Here is a 24,020-nt window from a genome sequence, read left to right as displayed (position 1 = left end):
ACACAATTTCACTACTGCTGTGTTTCCATTAAATAAGAAATACAATTTAAATCACACCTGAATAAGTTTGTTAAAGCGATAAGTCATTTAAAAATTCATCCGCCTACCACTTCCTGTTGTCTTCTTCGTCGTTTCCACCAGTAGTAACATCCGGTTGTTCACATGACTTGTGTGATGTGAAAAAAGTGTTTCTCCTAATTATGGGATAAGTTTCATGTTGAGATGTTTGAGAGAGGAAATTTACTAAAACTAAACATATCAAAGAGGCTGCTAAAGGAAAAAAAATTTTTAAGAATGGCAAAACTCTGATTTTAAGTTTCACCAGTTACTTTAGTTTAGGACAGTTTTACTTCCTGTGACGTTTTTAGTTGTTTAACACATTGAGATAGAAGCAACTTGGAATAAACGTTCAGATAACAGTTTGGTATAATACCCAAACATTTTTAGTGTTTGTGCAGTTTCTTACTTTTCAGCGCGTCTCCTTGCAGGTCCAATAAGCTGGAGAACATCATCACTCTGATTAAAGGTCGCATAGAGGACATCAAGCTTCCTGTGGAGAAGGTTGACATCATCATCTCAGAATGGATGGTCAGTACAGTTTTATTTGCACAACATAACTTCCACTTTTACACTCTGTTTAAGTCTGCTACATTTAAAATTGATAATTCCTAGTCCTCTGAATTTGAATTCTGAATCGATCCAATATGCTCAAAAACCAATTATAAAATTTGTCGAATTTGTACGTCTTTGCAGCTTTTATTTGCAGGTCGACTGCATATTGCATTCTGCGTACACTCCCCCACCATGTGCATTTTGAATAATTGATTTTTGTTTTTTTTTGGTAAGAAAAGACCTAAGCTAACATAATATTGGTAATTTAAGTTACAGAATTTTTATGCCAAAACCTTATACAATTGTTTCAAATGCATTTTCTATTTGTTCACTGTCTTTTCTGTTATAGAATTTAAACTGAATTTCTAGGATAGAAAATTTGGGTTCGGATTGGAAATCGTTTCCGAATAGAAAATTGTTTGAATCAAAAATTGTTTCTGGATCAAATAACTACCTTAAAAATCTGAATTGAATCAATAGAAATGGAAAGATTCTTATCTTTAATTACCTTCAATATTCTGGAAAATGACACTTATGTCTATTCTTTTCCTGTTTTATCCACAGTTTTCATTCCATGCTTGTTTTTTATTTTTAAGCACGGTGAGGCACAGTAGAAAAAAACTCAAACTGCTGCTTTTCAAGTTGCTTAGCAAGTTGTTGCTAGGTAACCAAAAGTTACACAGCTGCTTGTTGCTAGGTAACCAAAGAGTGAGTGAGTTAGTCAATTCCACCAACCTTGCTAAGCTGTTGAGAGGTTGAGTAGCCAAAGCCTTTCCTCTGACTACATCCCCCAGAATGAGTTCAGTGAATATTCTATCAGATCCACTATCTGTCAATATATATCATGCGTCTATCACAATATTTATTGATTTATTGTCCAAACTAAAGTATAAATATGTAAACGGGTAAAAACTTTAAATCAAAGTGTATATTTAGCTGTGTTTAAACATTCGTTAGCTTTAAAAGTCAATGCCAAGCACTAATTCTGTCACCCCACAGGCCTGCGAAAGTGACACGCCTTGAATGTGGCGTCATAAGAACAGGAGCTAAGTTTGTCCATTAGCTCTTCCTCTGAATAAATAATCAGGAAGGCCAGTCTTCCATTCCTTTGATTGCCATTTATCTGCGAGATGCTCCGTGGCGATACAGCCAAAGCCAAAGTTGAATGCACCACTGAATTCATCCCTAATTCATGAGCGTCCCGTATCTGTCCCTCCTTCCCCTCCCCGTCTATTCATTGTGATACCCCAGGGTCACAAGCACAGGTCGCCAGCCAGAGCCTTCCCATCCTCTCGTGGAGGAAATTGAAATTCGGAGGCTGACATGCCAGTGGAGCAGTGAAGGATAGGGGGCGTAATCTCTGATGACACTGGCTCACTGAGTGCTAATAAATCTAAGAATTCCCCAGTCACTTCTCATCAAGGCGGCAATGGCAGACATTTCTCAGAATGGCTCAGACTTAAAAAGCTGCTCTCTGATCTGTCAGCATGAGCAGGAAAAATGACGGCAGTCTTAGGAGAAGTCGTTCTGACCAGTTTCTTTAGAGTGTATATAACTTTGATGACTTCAGGTCATGTCTTATTAACGGAGGGTCACTGTGGATGGGATTTCTCTACTGTTTGTCTTGTAATTGTTTGTTTTTATCCATTGTTGAAGCATCAGATCAATCAAACGAACCGTGTTTGTAGATGTTTATCAAAATTGCACTTTACAAAACTTTCCAAAATCCTCAGTTTGCAAAATGTAGGAATAGCAAGTGCAGTTTAGATAATGAAAAAAATATAGACGTTTTGAGTTTCTTTGACTTCTATTAACTTTGAGTGTCTTTGAATGTGACCAATTATGCTTCCTTGAACAGGCTAGGATAAGTCTGTGGGCTGTACAAAATATGTTCATTCCATTTTTCGACAAAATTTGTTCTTAGATAATGAGATTTTAGTAGAGCTCAGCTTGGGTTGCTAGGTAACGGGCTGGGGTTGCTAGGTGACAGGCTGGGGTTGCTAGGTGACAGGTTGGGGGGGTTCTGGAGGTTTTTGAAACGGATCATTTTCCAGACATCAAAAATCATGAACTTATTGACAAACCAGGCTAAGTGTTTTTTTTAAGCTCTTGGGCTGTTTTTAGAATCAGTGGAGATCCAAATAGAAGTATAAAGCTTCGCAAAATTTAGTATAATCCAACATCCATAGACACTCGGTAGCCTTTAAGATGGAACAATTAAGGATTCATTACCAGTTCCCATATATGGAAGTGCTTCCTGTTTTAAGGACTGCTCTTAAAATGCTCTTTATGTTCACAGTTATGTTTTAAGATATCATATTTGCTTTGTGGAAGGGCCCAAAAATATGATTTCCTTATGTTTCATACTTACTTTATATGGTCAGGCATTGTCTGTAATCTACATTTGTTAGCATAGCCAAATATAGAAGAAACTTTTAGAGAAGACTGTTTGATTTATTGCGTCACCAAACTGTAATAAATTAGAACTTTGTTCAATTAATAGATCTGCACATTCATGCTTGCTCTATCTAGGGAGTCATTGATTTATTCTCACAGCAGACGCCATCATTTATTTGAAAATATGAGCAGAACAACAAATAAGTCCATCACGTTCTTCGGCTTGAAAATGGAAGACGTATAATAATAAAATCAGCAGAGCTTTGAAAGATGGACTTTTTGGAGAACTTGTAAATTAATGGATTAGTGATTCTAATGGGGATAAAAACTACTAAAGGTGTATTTAATTTAATCCTAATGCTATAATCCATCCAACCAAATTCTTCTGGCGCTTTCATTTTTAAACATGTTTTGCTGACTGTATAAATAGCATCGGATTTCTTTCACTTTGTAAATAAATGTAATATTCAGGGGGATAAATGCTTGTATAATCTGTTTCATATTTAGTACATAATAAAAAAACAAACAAAATGGTTCTCATGTTTGTGTGTTCAACATAAATCCCCGTTACAGAGTTAATATAAAACGATCCAGTGTTTTCTGAGAAGTGACTGATCTTCTCATTAACTCTAATGTAAGAAATAACCACATTTCTCAAAACGTCGCACCATTTCCCTTAATGAGATTTTAAAATGATCAGTTTTTTCTAAAGTTGCTGCTTTTTAGCCACATTGCAGTTTTGGTTAGGTATAAATAACTGTAAAATCACAATATTTATATCTGTCCTGATTAGCAATCAGTTACTTAGTTGAATAAAGAATCTCATCAAACCAAAGAAAAACTACTATTTGAATGAAACTTTAATTTCACAAGTGTTTTAACACTTTACACTAGAGAAGCAACGATCCGATCTATATTGGTCCTGATATTGAACATTTTTTAGTCTGTCGGTGATGATATGTGAGGCTCATAAGGGCAGATTTATTCACTCTGTCTATGCTTTGTGCTCTGAGCGACGTTGTAGTTTATTTTTACATGTTTGACCAAGGTAGTCAATTTTTGTTTTGGTCATCTTAAGACTCGCGATTTATTTTAAATTGCGCTGTTTGAGCAAATTAAAGTTGTTTTTACATGTTTGACGAAGCTTGTGAAGCTATTGGTGTATTTAAGTGTGCTGCACTGGTGCAGAGTTATCAAATACATATGTAATTCAGTATATTTATGTCTTTATTTTAAAAATAGAAATGTTTTAAGTCAATTTAGCACAGGTTTTTCTATATCGGTCGATACTCAACCTCAGATATCGGTATCAAGTTTTATTTTGAAATTTACTTGTAATTAATAATTAAAGATGCAGAGAAAACGACAGACAGACGATTGTTACAGGGCTGTTAGACCAGATACTTGACGAATGTGATGTGTTTGTGGAGGTGGTGGAGGAGAAAGGGGAAAATGAGGCTCTGTCTTGTGGAGAGAGTGCCTTCAGCTGCGTCTCTGTCATTTCATAACTCACAACATTGATCTGCTCTCTTTCTCTCCACGCCAAAAAAGCAAACAGTTCAGAGAAGATAAGAGAGCGCGGGATAGCGCTGTCGGGAAGGAGGGAAGCGGAGTTACCCAAAGGCCAAATTAAGACTGTCGCTCCAAGATCAATCACAGATGATGGCTGATAAATGACATAGATTTATGAAGGAGGAAACTACTTTCCAAACTTTTCTTGTATAACATTGGAGTCACTAATAGGCTTGTCACAATAAGCAATAAATCAATTAATTGCATGATGAATTGAAACAAAGTTAATAATTTCTTCTTGGATGCTTTTTTCTCTGCCAATTGTATAATATGTCTTCAGACTGGTGCATTAACTAGCCTCAGTTTTATTTAGAAACTTAATTCACGTTACTTGTTGTTTCTGTTTTGTTATTTACTTTGGATATTTAAAATGTTTTCCAGTTGCAGTGTTAAAAATTCATTAAAATTTTAAGTTTATTGAACTATAGTGATCTTTGAGCTCAATAAATTAGCATTATTATGCTATTATTACTGTTATATTACTTGAAAATGGTCTCAAAACAAAAATATCGTTTATCCCAATAACTTCTGGGACAATTTATCGTTATTGTGACAAACCTAGTCACTAAACTATTTCTGATTAAAGGGAAATTACGTAGTCTAATGAAAACCAGAAATAAGTTTGATTTTTTTTCAAATATATTGCAACATTTTTAATATTTTTTTTCATTTTTCCCCACATTCATTCAGTCATGTAGAGTTCATAAGATTTTGTGATTTTGTTTGTTGTTGTTGAATGCAACATTATTGCAGTTTAATTGAAGTCTATTTTATAGACTTGTAATTTTTTAGCTTAATTAAAAAATATATAATATTAGTTATAAACGCTGAACTGCAAATTTCTGAGAGTCAACTACATACTGGACATAATTACTTTTTGTTGAATATTTATTCACTTACAAAAGTTTTAGTATGTTAACAACATAAGGTTTGGCCCAAGTTTTACTATTTTTTTTAAAGGTCTAGTAATTCAATCAATCAAGTTTATTTGTATCAGTAAAACGGCAGTTCAAAGTTCACATCTTAAAAAAACTAAAGTTAAGTTTGTGAACATATTGTTCACTGTAAGGTTATTTTGGTCTTTATTTACTCACCATGAGCTAAAATAGTCTTTAGCTTTAGTAATGTTTTTTTCCCCGTTTCATTAAACCATGAAAACAATCAGGAGGAAGAAACTTTCTGTCACTAGTTTAGATCATCCTTCAGGTTATGTTAGTTATGATTCAAAACAAAGTATTTCTGATCTGAATATCTGTTTGGTAATTCTGTGAAGTCCAATTAATGGAAACTCTTCACCTTTAGTCACGTTATGCAACAGGAGCCTTAAACTGTCAAAGAAAAGGCATTCATCAGTCATCTTGTCCTTCAGACTGGTGGACTGTCACTCACACTCAGACACTCACACAAACACACACACACACGGTTACTGAGTCACAAGTCTGCCTAATTAGGATTTATTGGCATACTTCCAACCTCAAGACTCTAAACTTTTACTGATATTTTTTTGCAGTACAAAACTTTAATTGTTAATTTTTGCTCGGGTCTCTTGTAGCTCTTCTGTCAGTCAAGTCACACTTCAGAAGAGACTGTACAGAGGAAGATGTTTGATAGTTGACCCAACATATCATTGGTAAAGTTGGACTTTTATCAGTGATATGATGGATGAGACACAACTGAGATTAGAGGCAACAAGGATTATTTTAGACGTTATCCGCTTCCAGTTGGTGGTAAAACACAACTGCCTTGAAAGGATCATTCAAGGCAATCTTCTCTACTGGTCCATAATCCATATCAGACACTCACAACAACTTTGTGAACTCGTAATCTAATCTTAAGAATGCTGGCAAAACTAGAGCAAAGCTAGTTTTTTTTCCTAAATTAGCATTTAATAACTTTCTTTCTCACAGTGTTTTTTGGACATTTTTGTCTACAAACTTATAATTCATGATTTAACCTTACACCATCGTTTTCCTGCTTTTGCTTTGATTTTTGTGCTAATTAACAATCTGATCACATATGTTGCAATGGAAGAGGAGCACAGAGACGGAGCTGCTTCCATCAGTATTCAGTGAAGCGTGAAACAATCCCGTCTCCCCCATCCAGTCGTGTGCTGCTCCCACACAGGCACGTCCACTCACACACAAACACACTCATGCGTTTTATTCAGCTGCTTTTGTTTTGATCGGCCCCTCCTGGGACCGGACGTGATGATGATCTGCTGTAATTGAGGAAGATGAGAGCTGAACGCAAAAGGAGAGCGGGGAGGCAGTGAAAGTGAAAAGTGCTGACTCTGATTTTTTTTCAGACACTTTTTCCTAAAGATTGATGACATTTTTGTTCATTTTTCTTTGAATAACTAAAAGAGTTTTAAAGTTCTTCTTCACGGTGCAGATACCCGTTCTTAAATGAGCAATAAAAGACACATCGTTGCAAAAGAAAAGCAGAAAAATAAAAGTGTTTGCAATTTTGTGTTTATTTTTGTATACTTAAAATGTGTATGTAAATGCCAGCTCCCCCGTGGGAATGCGTTTTATATGCTAATGTTAATGTGTATAAGCTGTTTCGGCCCATTGTCATTAGGTTTTCATTAGGCGCTTTTATGGAAATGCACAGTGGCTACGCTGCCTTCTGCCAAGGGAGCTATTGGCCCACAGTAATCGTTTGTCTGTGTTGTTTAGCCATTCAGATAGTTTATTGATTTCAGGAAGTATTTTTACAAAAACGATCAGTGTACTGATGGATTTAAGTAATATTACATTTAAATTGATTATAATAGTGGAATGAGTCTTCTCTCCCAAAGAGTTGGTTATGTTTCCATTATAAATGTTGAAAAAACACTATTTGGCAATTGCTGTGTTTCCATTAAATAAGAAACTCAACTAAAATCGCTTGTGAATAAGTTTGTTTATGGGATAAAGCAGCAAACAAAGAGACGCAAACAAAAAGCTAATGCAGCAAACAAAGAGACGCAAACAAAAAGCTAATGCAGCAAACAAAAAGAGAGATGCAAACAAAAAGTGCTGAAAACGGAAGTGCTCCAGACCACTAGGGGGAGTCTAACATAAAATAGCTTTGTCCGAATTTAGGCTCTGCATCCTTTAAAGCGGGTGTTCAGAAAAGCAGCAATAGCGACAAAATAATTTTTGCTGTATTACACTTAAAACTAGAAAATTCCTGCAGAAATTTTAAAGGGGCATGCCAAAGTGTGCCCGTCGGCTTTGACGCAGCGCTATGATGTTAAAAATTAGCATTAATGCTAAAGAAAGCTGCAACGTAGTCAATAACCTGTGGAGAGGCAGAAGCATGTTTAATAAACTGTAGTTGTACCATTCATTATGTTAGAATTGATGCATAAGCTAAAATTAGCCAATATGCTAATGTTAGCTTAAATGCTGGCAGTAGCATGTGGAGCAACACGACCATGTTGTTTTAATTTTACTACTCTATTCAGTATACTAAACATGTCTAATTAATGAGAAAATTAGGTAAAAGCTAACTTTAGGTAAAAGTGCTAGTGCACTAGTCATAGACAGTGAAATGCTAACTTTTGTACAAATGCTAATGACCTGCCTTGCTGAGCATCACCGCTCTTTTCCTACGAATCCTCTTCTGCTCTCTCTGTCAGGTTTGTGATCTGTAGCATCGCAGGCGCTGCGTCTGTGCCGCTGGTTCCTTAAAGGAGCAGCGACGTTATTTTCTGTCCATAGACTTTTAATCAACTATTTATTCTTATTTATGTCAGATTTTAACATGGGGGACATATGTGTAATGGTTATAGTCTTGAATCAGTAGTATAATGCTGAAAACACAAGCAGTTGTAAATACCAGTAAACCCTACAGTGCAGTCCTGGGGAGCTGCAGTTCCAGACACTGTGTTCTTCTGTTGCTATGGTAATTAATCCCCTGCAGCTGTGAGAGCCAAAGAGCGGGAAAATCCTCTTCAGACACAGTTTCTATACTTGGGAGACACCAGGCGTCAGTCTGAAGGACCCTGACAAAAAGCATAAGCCCTAGCAAATTTTTGTAAACATTGTACATGAGCATGCATGTGTATCTATGTTATGACCAACTTTCAGACCAATAGGGCGATATTTATGCCTGTGAGGGGGATTTAAAAAGGGTTTTTGAGTCAGCCATAAACAGTCCTGTGTGTGTGTTTCATAGAGAAAGATTACTGATTCTGTGAGACACAAAATCTCAAATTTTTTCGTTTTTATTAATTTATGTAATCATTTTAACTCCGATCCCCAATAAAAATAATAGCAATAATGCCGGCCTCGAGCCGCACGATTTGATACCACTTTTGTGGGTGGGCACGCAGCGGTACGAGCCGCATTAACGGTGATGGAAGAATAATAAATAATAAAGAGGCGTTCTATTGGGTGTAGAACAATAGGTGCCTGCCATGCAATGCATGGAGGCAGTACTGACTTGCTTCGCAAGTCAGTACTGCTCCACTTATGCATTGCTATGGCATGCCCCTAATTACGCAAAATGATTTTTTTACAATGTTTTTAGACGAGAATGTAAATGTATAGATCTGAAATATCTGCTCAGTTCATTAATAAATCATCTAATTCCAATATTGCTCCAACCTTTTCGGAGATGTCTGCTCCGGCTGCATTAATAGCCAGCTCCCCTCGCCAGCTGTCAGGTGACCGGGTGCTCTGTTCGGCACACCGAGAGAGAACCCATGTCTCCCGGCAAATCGTTAGAAAAACTCCCGCTAGTGTTCCCCTATGAGTGGAGGTGAAACACAGATATTAAGTCAGGTAGTAGTAAAATCTTTTGGTTCACTAAAGCAGTGGTCCCCAACCTTTTTATTACCGCGGACCGGTCAAGCCTTGGAAAATTTTGCTGCGGCCCGAGGGTTGACCGTCAGATAAGGCGGTGTTGGTGTTCCCGCTAAATCCTGAATATACCTAATTTGGGTTGTCTTGGAGTTTTTATCGCAACCTGTGGGGTTTTTTCTGTCTGGGAACGAGAGTATGACCTGCTGAATGTGACAGGTAGCCAATCAAAAAGCTCGGTGACGTGAGAACAGAGGGGAATTCCAAACAGCTGACATATCGCGCAACTGGGTCCGGTGGGTATCGGAGATGATATGTGGAAATGTTTATTATTAAATCTAAAGGTCATTATTATGTTTATTCAGTTAAAAATGTTAACTATGAAAAAACACAGTCACCTCCAAATCATAGTGCAGCAAATAGAGAGGCTGCTCTTTTATCCACCGCCTTTTCTTTTTGTTACATCTTTTATCTCTTAAAATGAGTCCACAAACTATCACTATTGCTTCTACATCGTCATCCGTGTTTGGTTATTCTAAATTCCCGCTATGTTGGGGGTTTTACTGGATTATCCTCTGGAATCGGGATGTTCGTGACTGGAATCGGTTCGTGTTGCTCCTGCCTTGGACACATGAACCGATCGAACCTGTTGGACTTTTATCAGCTCTGTGGTCACAGAGGTTTGGAGAATCGGCTGACAATTCTTAAATCTTTCCGTCTAAGCCAGACTTGAGACTCACAAGCTCTACTCATCTCCTCTCGACTGCAGTCCAAACGCTCCGACTCTGGTCGCTATGGTAACGTTTATAAATCCCTTCAAAATAAGATACAGATGTGCCACAAAAACGAACATTTTACTTTCGTGAAAATTTTAACTCACAATACTGACTAACTTGAGCCCTAAGCTTGTTTCTCTGCAACGAGACGGTCCCATCTGGGAGTGATGAGAGACGATGACACCCGAAGTGTTGCTTATATCCACAGCCTGCTTGGTCTCTACGTGGCGAAACAGCTTGAAGCTTCATTGCCTCATTGGCAGCCGGTCGCCGCATGTTATGCAGAGCGGCTTGCAATGTGGGACTCACCTACTGGTCCGGGATAAATCCATTCTCCTGTCTCTTCTCTGGGCCTTTTCCCCTTTGCAAAGAAACTTTCCAAAGACATCTGATCTGTTTCTTACTCATTTTGCTGCTTGTGGCCTCAGTGTTGGTGTGCAAGTAACCAAGAGAATCCGGTTAAAGGATTTTCAAAATAAAAGATCCTCCAGACTCAAATAATACATATAACGGAAATATTTCACTATGTCTTGCGCGGCCCGGTACCGGTCCACGGACCGGGGTTTGGGGACCACTGCACTAAAGTGTTTAATTTATTCCTGAGCAAATGGGTTTGACTGATTAAAGTTAAGCCTTCAAACATAATAGTTTTATTTAACTGTAATGTCTTACTACCCGAGATCTGGAGAGCATTTGAAAATTAATAATATCCCTTGTATACATTAAACATTTTAGAACCAGACAGATTTAGTTTTTACTATGGAACAACCTTTATTACAAAAGGTGAAGAATAATACAGAAATAAAGAGTTAAAAAAAAAAAACTTTGAGTCCATTTTTTTTCCTTCGCCGCTCTGTGCTTCACGTCACGGTTGCTAAGCAACATAACGCCGAGATGGAGGCTAGACAGCTAGCCGGAGGCTACAGCTTCTCTCTTCTGGTCGTCCATATTCGTAGCCTTCGAAGGATCCGTCTTCCATAGATCGGGCCGTTTCTCACAGACATAATAAAAGAACAGACGCCTAATGGGCCGCTCTCGTCTTATCAAACAAGAAGACATGTTTGCATGTCTTCTTGTTTGCTTCTTGTTTCTTGTTTGCTGCATTTCATTTGGTTGCGTCTCTTTTTTTGTTTGCATCTTTTCTCTGTTGCTGCGCACCTGTCGTCCACCGTAGTTAACCAATCAGAAGTAGACTAAAGGTAAAATGAGAAATGTTCCTGATAATGAATGGACTGTTTTTTTGTTTTGTTTGTTTTTTAAGTAACCAAACACCAACTAAAGCAGCATCTGCTTTTGATCATATGGTTCTTGGAAGCAGTATCTTCTTTTTTTCATTCATGACTTCAATGAGTATCATACAGAAGATGAATAGGACCTCTTCTGAAAAAATTAAATTCTGACGTCAATATCAGAATTATCACTTTTTCGCAGTTATGACTTTAATCTCCTTCAAACAATTCAGAATCATGAGATGAAACTCAATATTCTCAGGGAAAAAATCAAAACTCTAAGAACAAACGGTTTGAATTGTTTTTCTTTTTCTCTTCAGTGACCCCAATCCTCTTCAATAGCATCACATGTTCATTACTGGCTAATTATTCTTGATATTTAGTGTCAGGACACTGATGTCTCTCCATTTCCTCTTTTTTTTTTTGTTTACAATGCAGATGCATAAATTAGGGTTCTGTGTAGAACGTGCCACTTTCAGGATGTCCAAGGAAGATTGTTGATGATAAAAATAAGGTGTGACTCTGCTTTCAGGCACACCTCTTATATCCTCTTTCCTTCATGAACCAGTGTCCCGTGAAATTGGGCTTTAAATTACGAGACCGTGTGAAGGTTTTAAAAACGATCCACTCAGCTGGTAAGGACGTTGACTGGACCACAGCAGTCAGCAGTAGACAGTCCGTGGGCCCGGCTTTGGCTTGGGTCTGGTCCAGCGTTGATAAAAAGACAGAATGTTTCTCTTTATCACCTCACAGAGGATGAGATTGTTATATCAGCTTCATCACTGTCATCACTATCAGCTCCAGCCCATGACAGAGATGGTGAAGATTTTGGTGTTGGGGTTATAAATCAGAGCTGTTTGACTTGGTGTGCGCTCCTCCTTCCAGTAAAATGTTGTCTTTATTTGAATAATAAGGCTCTTATCTCACTGAGTTACTGTTCTGCTGCCCACCACATTCTCTCACTATCGCCCTGTTTTGCTCTTCCCACTCTCCACTTTGTCTTTAATCATATATCCTTTCACACACACACTCATGCTCCTCATTTAGTTTTTATCTCCTACCCTGGCCCTCACCTCTCCTTGTCCCTCTTTCCCTCCACTCTAGAGAAAGTAGAGCTATTGGATTCCCAAACGCAGCTCAACCCATCCTTTTCTTTTCCATCAGACTGTTGAGTTGAGGCTAAATTTAATCAGCTTTCTCACTATAAAGCTGTAAACATCCAGCTTAGATTGATCTGCTCTCTCGCATTGAGGTTGTGGACTATTTCCTCAGATGCACAACCAACTAGATTTAATCAGAGCTCTAAATTTCAACAGACATTAATGACTTTCAATAACCATTCATGGCATTCTTGTAATAAAACAGGAACTTTGTGATGGCAAGTATCACTTGATAAAGCTTTCTGCTTGTGTACGAGTTTGAATTCCTGAATTTAAACATGTTGTTAATTCCAAAGTCAAGTCAAGTTAGTTCGTGTTGCAAATTTCAGCAACAAGGCAGTTCAAAGTGCTTTTTCATAAAAAATATCATATTGTTACCAACTACAAAACCATCAATCAAATATGTTGATCAATGTTGCACTTACTACTAATTAAACTTAAAGGCAACTTTAAACATTTGCAGTTTTAGCCTTGATTTAAAGGCTGTTATCCAGTTTTCTGGAAGTTTGTTACAGTTTTGTGGTGTATACTATAGTTTTCAGGCAATAGAAGAACAACTTTGTAACCGTCTTTATGTGACTCTGAAGGCTCAGTCACCCAGATTTCAGATATCTAGTTTCTAGCAGTAACAGCTGAAGTTGAGTACCGACCCTAGATCATCAGGATGGAATCGATCTTGGAGAAGTTGCTAGTTTCGGTTCAGTGGAACGACCAAACTAATTTGGATGATTGGGAACTGAGATGTATCGGAGAGACTTTAGGGAAGATTGAAATTTACAATTTTCCCAGCCTAAGACATTCTGTTTATGAATTGGTTTCCCCCGTGTGGCCTTGGAAGGGCTGCATATTTCCAGTCTCCTTGAAGATATGTAAACATAACGCTCTTTCCTGTATCCATGGAGCAGTGGAGCTGAACGGTCCCAAGGACATCATTCCTCGATAACAACACCTCTATCGGACTCTTCACTCATGTCTTTGTTTTGCCCTTTGTTTTGTCTGAATGTTGCCATCTGCCCTAATGTGTCCTTTCCTCTTTTTTGTTTTAGTTTGTTAGAAGTGGTGGAGTACACCCTATTTAACCCAGAAAATAATTATTTTAGTTCATTAGTATTATTAGAAATTGTGGAGTACGCACTATTTAGATCCACATTATACAGCCCAGAAATGGAATCAGAATCAGCTTCGTTTATATTACTTTTAACCCAGAAAAGGAATTGGATCAGTCACTCTTTAGCTTATTTTATCAGAAACTAGAGTACTCACTATTTAGATGCAAAGACCAGAACCCCAGAGGAAACCTCTGGATCAACATTGTTAGACTATTTGCTCTTGTTCTCCCAACCCAGAAATGGAGTTAGACCAGAGGAAACTTAGCAACCCTGAACAGGAGCTCCTGGTTTACATACTTAGATCAACATTAGATTATCTTTTTCTTTCTTTCTTTCCTTTTGTTTATTTTGTTTGCATTTTCTTTTAATTCATGTAAAGCACTTTGAATTGCCTTGTTGCTGAAAATGTCCAATATAAATTACCTTACCTTACCTTTGTACTTTTTTTATTTTACAAATGTCCTGGCAGTTTTGAGTTTTTTTTCCCTGGCTGAGCCTAATGATTAATGTTTTTAATGCCAGTTTTGTTTTATTGGGACTTCACAGCCCATTTTATTTATTATTTTGGTTCTTTATTTAGTTTGGAGATTTACAATGTCTTCCAGTTCCAGTGTTATGTGTTCTTTGGAAATTAAAGTTCATTTATTTTTGAGAGGGTGTACTTGCATTCATATTATATTGTTATTATAATAGTTGAAAATGTTTTCAAGATGACAATATTGACATTTATCAAGATAAATTCTGGGACAATTTATTGTCACTCCCTCATCTCATCCCAGATGGAGATGTGTCCTCCCATAAGTTATAGCAAATATTTATTTTGGACTGAAAAAGAGCATATTTTTGGGCTGAACCTCTGCAGCAAAGGTTGATCTGATTGGTTTATGCGTTTGCTGGGGGGCACCAGGTAGAAAAAGCCATTTGTCAGCACCATCCGCCACTCAGGCAGGAGCCTACAAGAGGTGGACAGAACTCAATTTCAGCATTAATGGAATAATACCACGGTTAATGTGCCGTCTACTGGAGCAGAACACAAGGTCAGCTCAGGGTCACATTTTTAGAGATCCGATCACGTGGATGCAGCAGCCAATTTACAGCTACTGCTAATTTAAGTGTCTGTGGTAATGCTGAATTTAAAACTAAACATTAAGTCATTAATCATCTGCTTTGAAGAATGGCAATAGAGCAACCTTGATGTACCAAAGCTAAGTCATGTTTTAAATAAAGTTAAAGAGAAGCTTGTTAATCAGTTATAATCTTGTTTAAGATCATTAATAAATGCCAGTCTGTGGCTTTACAGCCAATAGTAATATGGAAACTAAAGATTTTGAATGACTTTTGGAGCATTTTGGATCAAAACAAACCCACATTAGAAACATTCCTAGACTAAAGTATGATGGCTTCACTATTACACTACATAACCTCAGATAGATTGGATTATCTGGGATTGTCCTTAGATTATTAAATTCATTTTTAACCGATAGAAATGTTACATTAATGATAGATTTGCACATCAGACTGTTTTAATAAAAACTGTAAAAGTTCCGATTGATTAATCCGATCATGAATTTGAGTTGCATTTTTCTTCTGTTCACTTTTGAAGCTCTAAAATTAAGTTTCATGTAGTAATTATGCATTTTGTTTTTTTAACACCAGGGTTACTTCTTGCTCTTTGAATCCATGTTGGACTCCGTCCTGTACGCCAGAGACTGTTACTTGGCTGACGGTGGTTCAGGTAAGTGGTATAAATATTTAATGTTTGTTTCGTAAAATATAAATATACATTTGTGGCTGCGACTAATGTCACATTTTTCAATTTCTGTTTGCTATAGAAAAAAGACAAATATTTTGAGGTAATATCTTACCTGTGGTTGGAATATTTCTAGATGTGTTCATGGTGACAATGGTAAACACCCTGCACTTAACGCTTTATCAAGTCAGAGGACTCCAAAGCACTTTACACTACATTCATAAATCATACAATCGTGGTGGTAAGCTACGTCAATTTCAATTCAAAAATACTTTATTGATCCCAAAGGGAAATTAAATAATAATACATTATCCACCCCAGGTTTATTGGTCTGTACCCACACTTTTTGCCATTTAAGAAATGACAAATGCTGGGCTAATTCCCTCGGTTGTTCGTAGAACGTCATTATTCATAACGATAAACTACAACGCCTAGATCAGCTATTATTGACCCAATGTAAGAGAGATTTGCTTAGTCCTCTCTTGCACCTTGACACAACTGACAGAAACCAAATTGTTTATAGAATTACATCCAGAGAGAAAACATATTTTTTCTCAGCTTTAATTTAAGTCGTATTTTATACAAATCTGACAAGAAATAAGGACTCCAGAACCATTTTTGTGACAAATTCTGGCTCATTCTGCATTTTAACAGTTTAGTTCTGTGGATGTAGTAATGGCGCCTGAAGGGGAGCAACACTAGCTGTAGCGGTTAATGGGTAAGATCCAAGCCAGTAATATATTTTGATGGCTAAGACTAGAGAAAGTGAAAGAAATTAAAATATAAATATAATTTATATTCACAGTCGTTTAGCTAGATTGCTCCAGGTTTTGCCTCAGTAGCAGCTAGTCTTAAATCTGACTGTCTACTAAATAAAAAATGGGTTTTTTAATGGTGAACATGAGGTGACATAAAGAAACTCAAAGATTGACACACTTTGAAAATCATTTTTTCTTTTGTCATCACGCCACTGGCACAAATTTAATGGTTTGTGCCAAATGTGACCATGCTGGGAAACGGTTCCACCTCACCGCCTTTACTGGCTCCTGGGACACGAGAAGGTTCACACTTACACAACAACACACACACACACGCACACACACACACACACACACACACACACACACAGGGGCAGCCGGAATGACAAGCACCTATAGAGACAAATGTGCATGAAAGGACGATTGGACAGGTGAGACATGACCTGAGTGGGACAAAAGCGTACAGGTCAGAGGTCAGTGTATGGTTCTTCATGACTAACATGCTGATGGTCTCAGCTCACTGTCACTTCCTGGGTGTAATGCTCAAAGCTTCAAATGGTTAAAGTTAAGGTAGATATTATTAATATTAGAGGTGTGTCGATTGATTGGCCACTGATAATAATCGACTGACTTCCATGAAAAAGTGTATGATCGGTGATCACCGATCACTGTCTCTTGCTGCCGATCACCAAAACCGATCACCAGTATCTCACGTCGCAGCCTGTATGTGCAGCTGGTCTCCTCTTCCCTTCACACTGCGCAAGCGCGCAGCAACAAATCCTAAGTGATGTCGTGTGGAACTATAACGCTCTGAGAGCGAATGGGGAAGTTTGTGTGTTTTGGCGGAAAATTACCTCCGGGGGGAAGCACGTCAAAATGCATCGACACAATGAATATAATATGACGTTTAAAAACCAAACATTTGACGGAGTTTGGCTACATCGAGGCTCACAGCAGGAAAAAACGACATCCAGAGCGATGAGACAGCAGGTAAAGCAGCGCACAGCTACCAATACTCACCCGGATGAGCATGACGGTCAGAAAGCTTTCATGGCGATTTTACGCAGAATTTTATGGATTATTGTTTTCTCAATGCAGAAACCAGAGTTTCATATTTTTTCATCTAAGTTTAATTAATCGTCCCGAGGATGTACATCGGAACATGAAACATAAAAAAGGGTCTTTTTTTATGTATGTTTACAAAAGAAAGTACATTAACTGGCAATTTTGCAAAAATAAATAAAAGTTAATCTGATCAATAATCAGAGCAACTTTCTTTATAGTGTAATAGTAGTTTTTAGTGCAAATAACTTATTTAAAATAACACATAAATAACCTGTGTGTAATTTATCAGCAAGAAATACAAGCTAATTCATTTTATTGATGGATTAGTTCCACTGGCAGATTTTTTTACTGATGGAAAAAATTTATTGTTAAAAGTAAAGTTTGCCAGTTGAAGTAGAACATTTTCATCAATATTAAGGAATTGTTGACTTAAGACAAGCTCCTATATCTTACTGGAAATTTACTTGTAATCTATTTTTGTCTAATTTCAAGCGTACCAAGATATTTTCACTAGAAAGTAGGTAAAATATTCGGTCAGACTTTGTTTTTTTGCAGTGTAACCAAATAAAAGAAAATCATGTCAAATACATGCAACTAAACAAAGAGAGTTTATTAAAGAAATACAAACTGGAGATATTTCAGATTCAAAATAAATCCAATAAATGATGGAAACTTTGTTAAATCACCAATATTTACCACATTATCTTCAAAATAATACAATGTTTGTATGCAGGAAACAGTTTGCTATGAGAGGAGATCCTCCATGTTGTATCAGTTCATCGTCTACAGGCCACATAAAGCTGAGTGCAAGAATTGCAAATCCATTAAGTTGCTGTGCTGTGTTGGATTTCTCCAGTTTTATTCCAAAGCGTATTTTTAGATTTGAAGTGTTTGTGCACATGCCTGTGCTGAGTTATTAGTCCAGCCCTGCAGCGTTGCTGCTATATGTGTGTTTAAGCTACATTAGAGCAGAGTTACAGCAGCTCCCCCATTTTCCCCACAACATTAACTTCCCCTTCATCCTGAAATGTGTCCCCACATGCCTGGCACAGTACAGTGTCCAGGGAAAAGAGATCTGTTTTGTACCACACACCCCCCTCCTGCACTTTCTTTTTCCTCTTTTACAGGCGACCAATGGGATGGGGGGTACAGGGGGGCAAAGACAGCTAAAGTACAGGGTGGGGGTGAAGGGAGAGGGCCGCTTGACAAACGGGCTGTGAGCAGCGAATCGAGAAGGACGCAGATGTCAAAGCCATGAATCTATTGACGCTACCCTTCCTCGTTTTTCCGTATTTCTGCACATTACGCCCGCGTTTGGCGCTTTGTCGCTCTCGCTTTCTTACAGACGGGCCTGTCCCAATTCTGCCTACTCAGCACCTACACCTTCACCCGAGTCGCACAATTACTCACTCGGATCTGTAGTCAGATGAACATGAACTGACAAAGCTTCTGTTTGCGTGTGTAAATAATTGAATGCATTATCAGTAAACATGGTGATACTCAGGGTCAGCTAATAAGGGAGGCTATAAGTTGTCTGTCATCATCCTTTCACTCATCATGTTCATGCATGACCTGGAATGAAAAATAAAATATCCCACATGCATGTGGGATATTTTGTTTTCATCTCTCGCCCATTTCCGTCTTGTTGCAGTTCCAGTTCTTGTTCCAGTAGCCCACTTTTCATCAGGAAGACTGGTGGCTTACCCATTGAGCTAACCATTCCTCCCGCAGTCTTTGCATATAACCCCTTGAGTAGTAGCATTCCAACAGATCCATGTTTTCATCTCTCGCCCATTTCCGTCTTGTTCCAGTAGCCCACTTTTCATCAGGGTGCTCTGGTTCCCCAGCACTAAGGACCCACACTGACAGCTCAATGTCACCGTTGTAACTTTTTGCCCCAGCCTGGCCTCGAACCCGGGTCTCCCGGTGACTTACCCATTGAGCTAACCATTCCTCCCGCAGTCTTTGCATATAACCCCTTGAGTAGTAGCATTCCAACAGATCCATGTTTTCATCTCTCACCCATTTCCATCTTGTTCCAGTAGCCCATTTTTCATCATCGTTGTAACTTTTTGCCTTATTACATGCTTACATTGTAACCGACCCATAAGGGTGGATCTATTCAGTCTAATTCTATGCTTTGTCGCTCAGAGCACAAAGCATAGAATTAGATGTATTTATTTTACATCATATTTATAATTCCTAATTGCATTTCTGAACCATTTGAAAGGAGGATAGTTCCCGTTTATATTTTGCATGTTTAACCAAAGTAGTTAACCTTCTGTTTTTGTCAGTTTAAGTTTCTTTATCATTTATTCTGCATTTTCTTTTATACCTCTAACTGCGCTGCCTGAACAAATTAAAGCTGTTTTTAGATATTTAACCAAGTTTCTGGAGCTATTGATGTATTTCAGTGTGATGTAGTGCAGCTTTCAAATTCTAAACCAAATTCTACAAATTTGTAATCCAGTTCATTTTTGTCTATGTTTAAAAAGAGAGAGGTTTTAAGTCGATTCAGTGATGTTTTTTTTCTTATTGGATCGGTATTGGCTGATGCTAATCCTCAGATATCTGTGTTGGGAGTGAAAAGAAGTGGATTCGTGCATCCTTAGTCAGTGACATTCATGATTCAAGATGCAATCAGCTTGGGCTAAGAATATTTACAAAGTTTGAAGAAAACTGCTTCGAGCTGTCAGATTTAAGGTGTTCATTGTCTCTTCAGATGATTCTTTGTTTTAATACAATCTATTCAACTTTTAACAAAGTTAAAAAATTTGAAAAGATCTATGCGTTAACTGTAGTATCATTTAGTTTGCTCATAAAACGATGTAAAACATTTCGCTATTTTGTATTTTTTTGGTTCAAAATTTGCTAGAAAATTGTTTTTTTTTTTCGCTGAACCTCACAGATTCATGAGAAAAATTGTGGAAATTTCAGAGTCGGAAAAATCAAAAATTTGCTAGAAAAATAAAGTTGGGTTGACTCGGACATTTTTGAGTTTCTAAAGTCAGAAACATTCGACTTTTAAGAAATTCTCTGAGTTTCAAAAGTCAAACATGTTTAGTTTTGAAACTCTGGAATTTCAAAGATGTCCATGCTTTTTCTAGAAAATGTCCTAAACCAAGTTTATTGTTTTTGTTCCAATGTTTTCATCATACAGGTTTTATTTGGTGCAGCCATAAAAAAAAAAGTCTATACTTCATTTATTTATTTTTGAGAATCCAAGAGAAACATTTCTGAGGTCCAAAAGCCTCTTATATTTTCTGTTTTCCTGCATGTTTCACTATAATTTATCATAATACATAAAAATAACGATGTTGCTTCCTGTTCCAGTTCTTGATGAAATCATTTGACTTTGTTTTGCATTCTTCCTGCATTTAAATTGGTTTAGTTTTGACTTACGAAGGTAGCCAGACCGTTGGTGTAGGCTGTAGGCCTCAGAGTTGGCTAATGTTGCTTCGCTGCAGGAACAAATTTGGCTTCAAGCATCTTGTGTCTAATCGCCAAGGATATTAGCCATTCAGGCCTTTTCGCAACTGATCTGATGTGAAACTCCAATGGCCAAACATTAAAGTTTGCACTTAATGTTCATTTTAGGTCATAAATTATTCATTTGGTAATTTACACAATGAGACTAAAAAGCAAAACAATAACAAAAAACACTTATACAATAATATTATTATGACATTGTCCCACCCAACTTATTTTATGTTTTCTTTTTATTTTTATTTAGGAAACAAATATATAAAAATCTAAAACCGAAGTGATCAGAGAGAAGTTTCAAATCTCAGAAAACTCTTGTATCTAAAATAATTAAACTGTTACATAATCATTAATGTTATTATCTATTTTTCTTGTATTTCTGTTTTATTTCGGAATAACTCAGCTGATGTTTTGGGTGGCGGTGCAGCCATTAATCATACCTTTAGTTTGTATCTTTTTTCTTCTTTAGGAATAATTTAGTTTTGCTGCTGAATTAAATCTTAAAGCAGAGTAATGCTGCTATTGATTTTGTAAAGGTTTATTATCACACTTACCCTGAAGCCTTAAGAGGACAATAAAGAGAAGAAAGTGGGTTGCATTTTTCTGTCTGATTTAAAAATAAATTTTCTCTATTCTTATTTAGTATATTACCTCAAGCATAAATTAAAGGCTAAAAAGAATCTAATATTTTAAACGGCTTTGTACTTTGTTGTCCTAAGCAATGACAGAAACACATTTCCAAAGTTTATTTTTATGTTAGGATGTGCAGATATTTTTCAACACAAACATAAAACGATACAAATTAATTCAACTGGTTGCAGTTTCTTTCTTTTTTTGTTTGTTTGTTCTAGCAAATAATAATTAATTATTTTAAAGTCTACCTTTATTAATGTTGTCATTTTTTGTTCCTCTGTAGGATTGATTTATTACCTGGCACTAGCTGCACTCAGTTTGATTGTTAAACATATTTTTTGATTTGTCAGGAACTGATTAAAGATTTGATATTTTTGCTTTGAACAAATTAAAATTGCAGTTTTAATTTGTTGCTTTATATCCTGAAATATGATGTCAATCTTAGACATTTAGATCAAAAGTATATGTATATGTAGAGAGAACAACTTTATAGGGTATCATAAATGTAAACACCATCTCTCTAGAAACGTGGCTCAAAGTTTATTTTTTTATAAGTTTATGAATTAACATAAATGTTGAAAATTGAGTGGTTGTAGTTTTTTTTTTTTGCTCTGCTTGGCAACATATTCCTTAAGTTATGAATTTATCCAGACAAATTAAAAGAGTTTATTAATCTCGGATAGTTTGTAACTTTTAGATGTCGTCTATCAGCCAGGTGATTAATGGAAATATAACAACTTATTTTTCTTTAATTTAAATAAGAACCATGTTTCTGTGTTATTGTAGGAGCTTTATGTATGTTGCAGTCTGTCGTTGTTTCTGGGATGAGCTGTGCAACATAAAGTATGAAGAATTAAAGTAGGACAAAGCGGTCATCTGGCCATATTTTGTTCACATGTGATGGATTCAGTCATTACGGCGCATTCGTAAAATTGATGTAAATGTCCACACCCACTGCATGCTCGACCGTTCAGTGATTGAATTTGTAAAATAGTTTTATAGTCATTATATTTGTTGATATAAAAAAAAAAAACCTCATCACTGAATTGACTTTTTCAGACTAAAACTTTCCTCCCATTCCTCTAGTTATGATTAATGATCTGTTGCTTAGAGTAAAATAAATTAACTCATTATTGTCTGGACTGTCTGACAAATTAAATCTTTAAATTATTCCATGTGTTGTTTTTTTTTTTTTTTTGTTTTTTTTTTCTGACTTGGATTGCAACAGCGGTGTCCAAATTGTGGCTCGGGGACCATTTACAGCTCTTGAAATGATTCAGTATGGCCACAATTCAAGAATAGCACAGATGCATTTCACCTTAAAACAAAATCAAAGTGAAATTTTCGCTCATCAAACATAAAAAATAAATGATATGAACAAATTAAAATAATCTTAAATTCAAAAACTTAAGCAACAACTCAAACTGTTCACCTTTTAATAAACACATTTTTCTTTTATTTGAATTTAACACTACATAGCACCAGAAAACATCCAGTAACTTTGGTGGTACACCCATTTAATAATCTAGGCTACATAAGAGGTTTTTATTATTTTATTTTAAGTAAAAGAGCTGGCAGACTAGAATACATCTAAAATGATTCAGATTTTAGATGTATTTACAGAAGAATAGGATCCCTGCTGGTAGAGACCAATAGGGATCCTTAAATAAACAAATAAACTAAATACAGACACTTTCTGTATAGAAATCAGACTGGTATGTTTAATTAAAACATTGTGTATTTAGTTTGTTTTTAGAATTGTTTTTGCATTTTTCATAACAGATCCACTCAGTTGTTGTTTTTTGCAAACAGTTTTGACATCTCTGGGTTGAGGAATATGCTTTTAAACTTGAGATTTGATTGTATTTCTCTCAACTAATAGATATTTTAGTGAAATAAAGGAATAAAGTTTTGACCTGTCGTTAAAAGTGTCATTTTTATTCTTATTCCAGTGTATCCAGATCTTTGTAACATCAGCCTGGTAGCTGTGGGAGACGCACAGAAGCACCAAGACCGCATTGCATTCTGGGAGGACGTATATGGCTTCAATATGGCATGCATGAAGGCAGCGGTGGTGCCTGAGGCGGTGGTGGAAGTGGTGCAGGCGGAGACACTCATCTCTGAACCTGCTGTTGTACAGGTAAACATCCTGAAAATCCAAAAATCACAGCCTCTCTGCACAGAAATAAGAAAAGATCATGAGTCATTTATCCCGCTGGCATTGGACTGTCGCTTTTGTTATGGTTGTATTTACCCAGAATGCCGTGCGCTGTAGTCCACTTCCTGCTCTGGTTGTCTTGGCATTCACATATATATTCGAACTGCACGAGGTTTGTAGGCGGAGCGGACCAGGGTTCACTCTTTTGGTCCGCATCAGAGTTTGATGGCGCGTTCACACCTCTGCAACCAAACCAGATTTTCTACGCAAATGAACAAGAGTTGGGCTAAAAAGGTCTAAACAGCACCCTCAGTTATCTAAAATCTGAATTATTTAAAAGGAAGTCACACAAATGCATTTATGTAAGTCCCTGCTGTGCTTTGCTGAGACAGAAACATTGATAGATACGTAAAATGAGAACCAGAGTTAGCTCTTGGACCAGGAGAGAGGCTCATGGAGTTTCAGAAAGCGTTTGTGGTGATGGATCTGTCTAATCCTTGTTTAAGTTCCTTCATTACTGCCTGCAGG

General features: G+C 36.9%; 1 protein-coding gene across 1 annotated transcript in view; it reads left to right on the top strand.

Annotated features, from left to right (window-relative positions):
* prmt3 (protein arginine methyltransferase 3) overlaps nt 1-24,020 on the top strand; it is a 62,582-nt gene that overhangs the window by 13,165 nt on the left and 25,397 nt on the right. Inside the window, exons 10-12 of the mRNA XM_008405948.3 lie at nt 489-588; nt 15,302-15,380; nt 23,287-23,474. Coding sequence (XP_008404170.1) covers nt 489-588; nt 15,302-15,380; nt 23,287-23,474 — 367 coding nt within the window. The remainder of the gene's footprint in view (nt 1-488; nt 589-15,301; nt 15,381-23,286; nt 23,475-24,020) is intronic.

This window comes from Poecilia reticulata, chromosome 3 (genome assembly GCF_904066995.2).
Source record: "Poecilia reticulata chromosome 3, P_reticulata-male-v2, whole genome shotgun sequence".
NCBI classification, from domain to species: domain Eukaryota; kingdom Metazoa; phylum Chordata; class Actinopteri; order Cyprinodontiformes; family Poeciliidae; genus Poecilia; species Poecilia reticulata.
The sequence above is the reverse complement of the archived record's forward strand: the minus strand, read 5'-3'. Positions and strand labels throughout refer to the sequence as shown.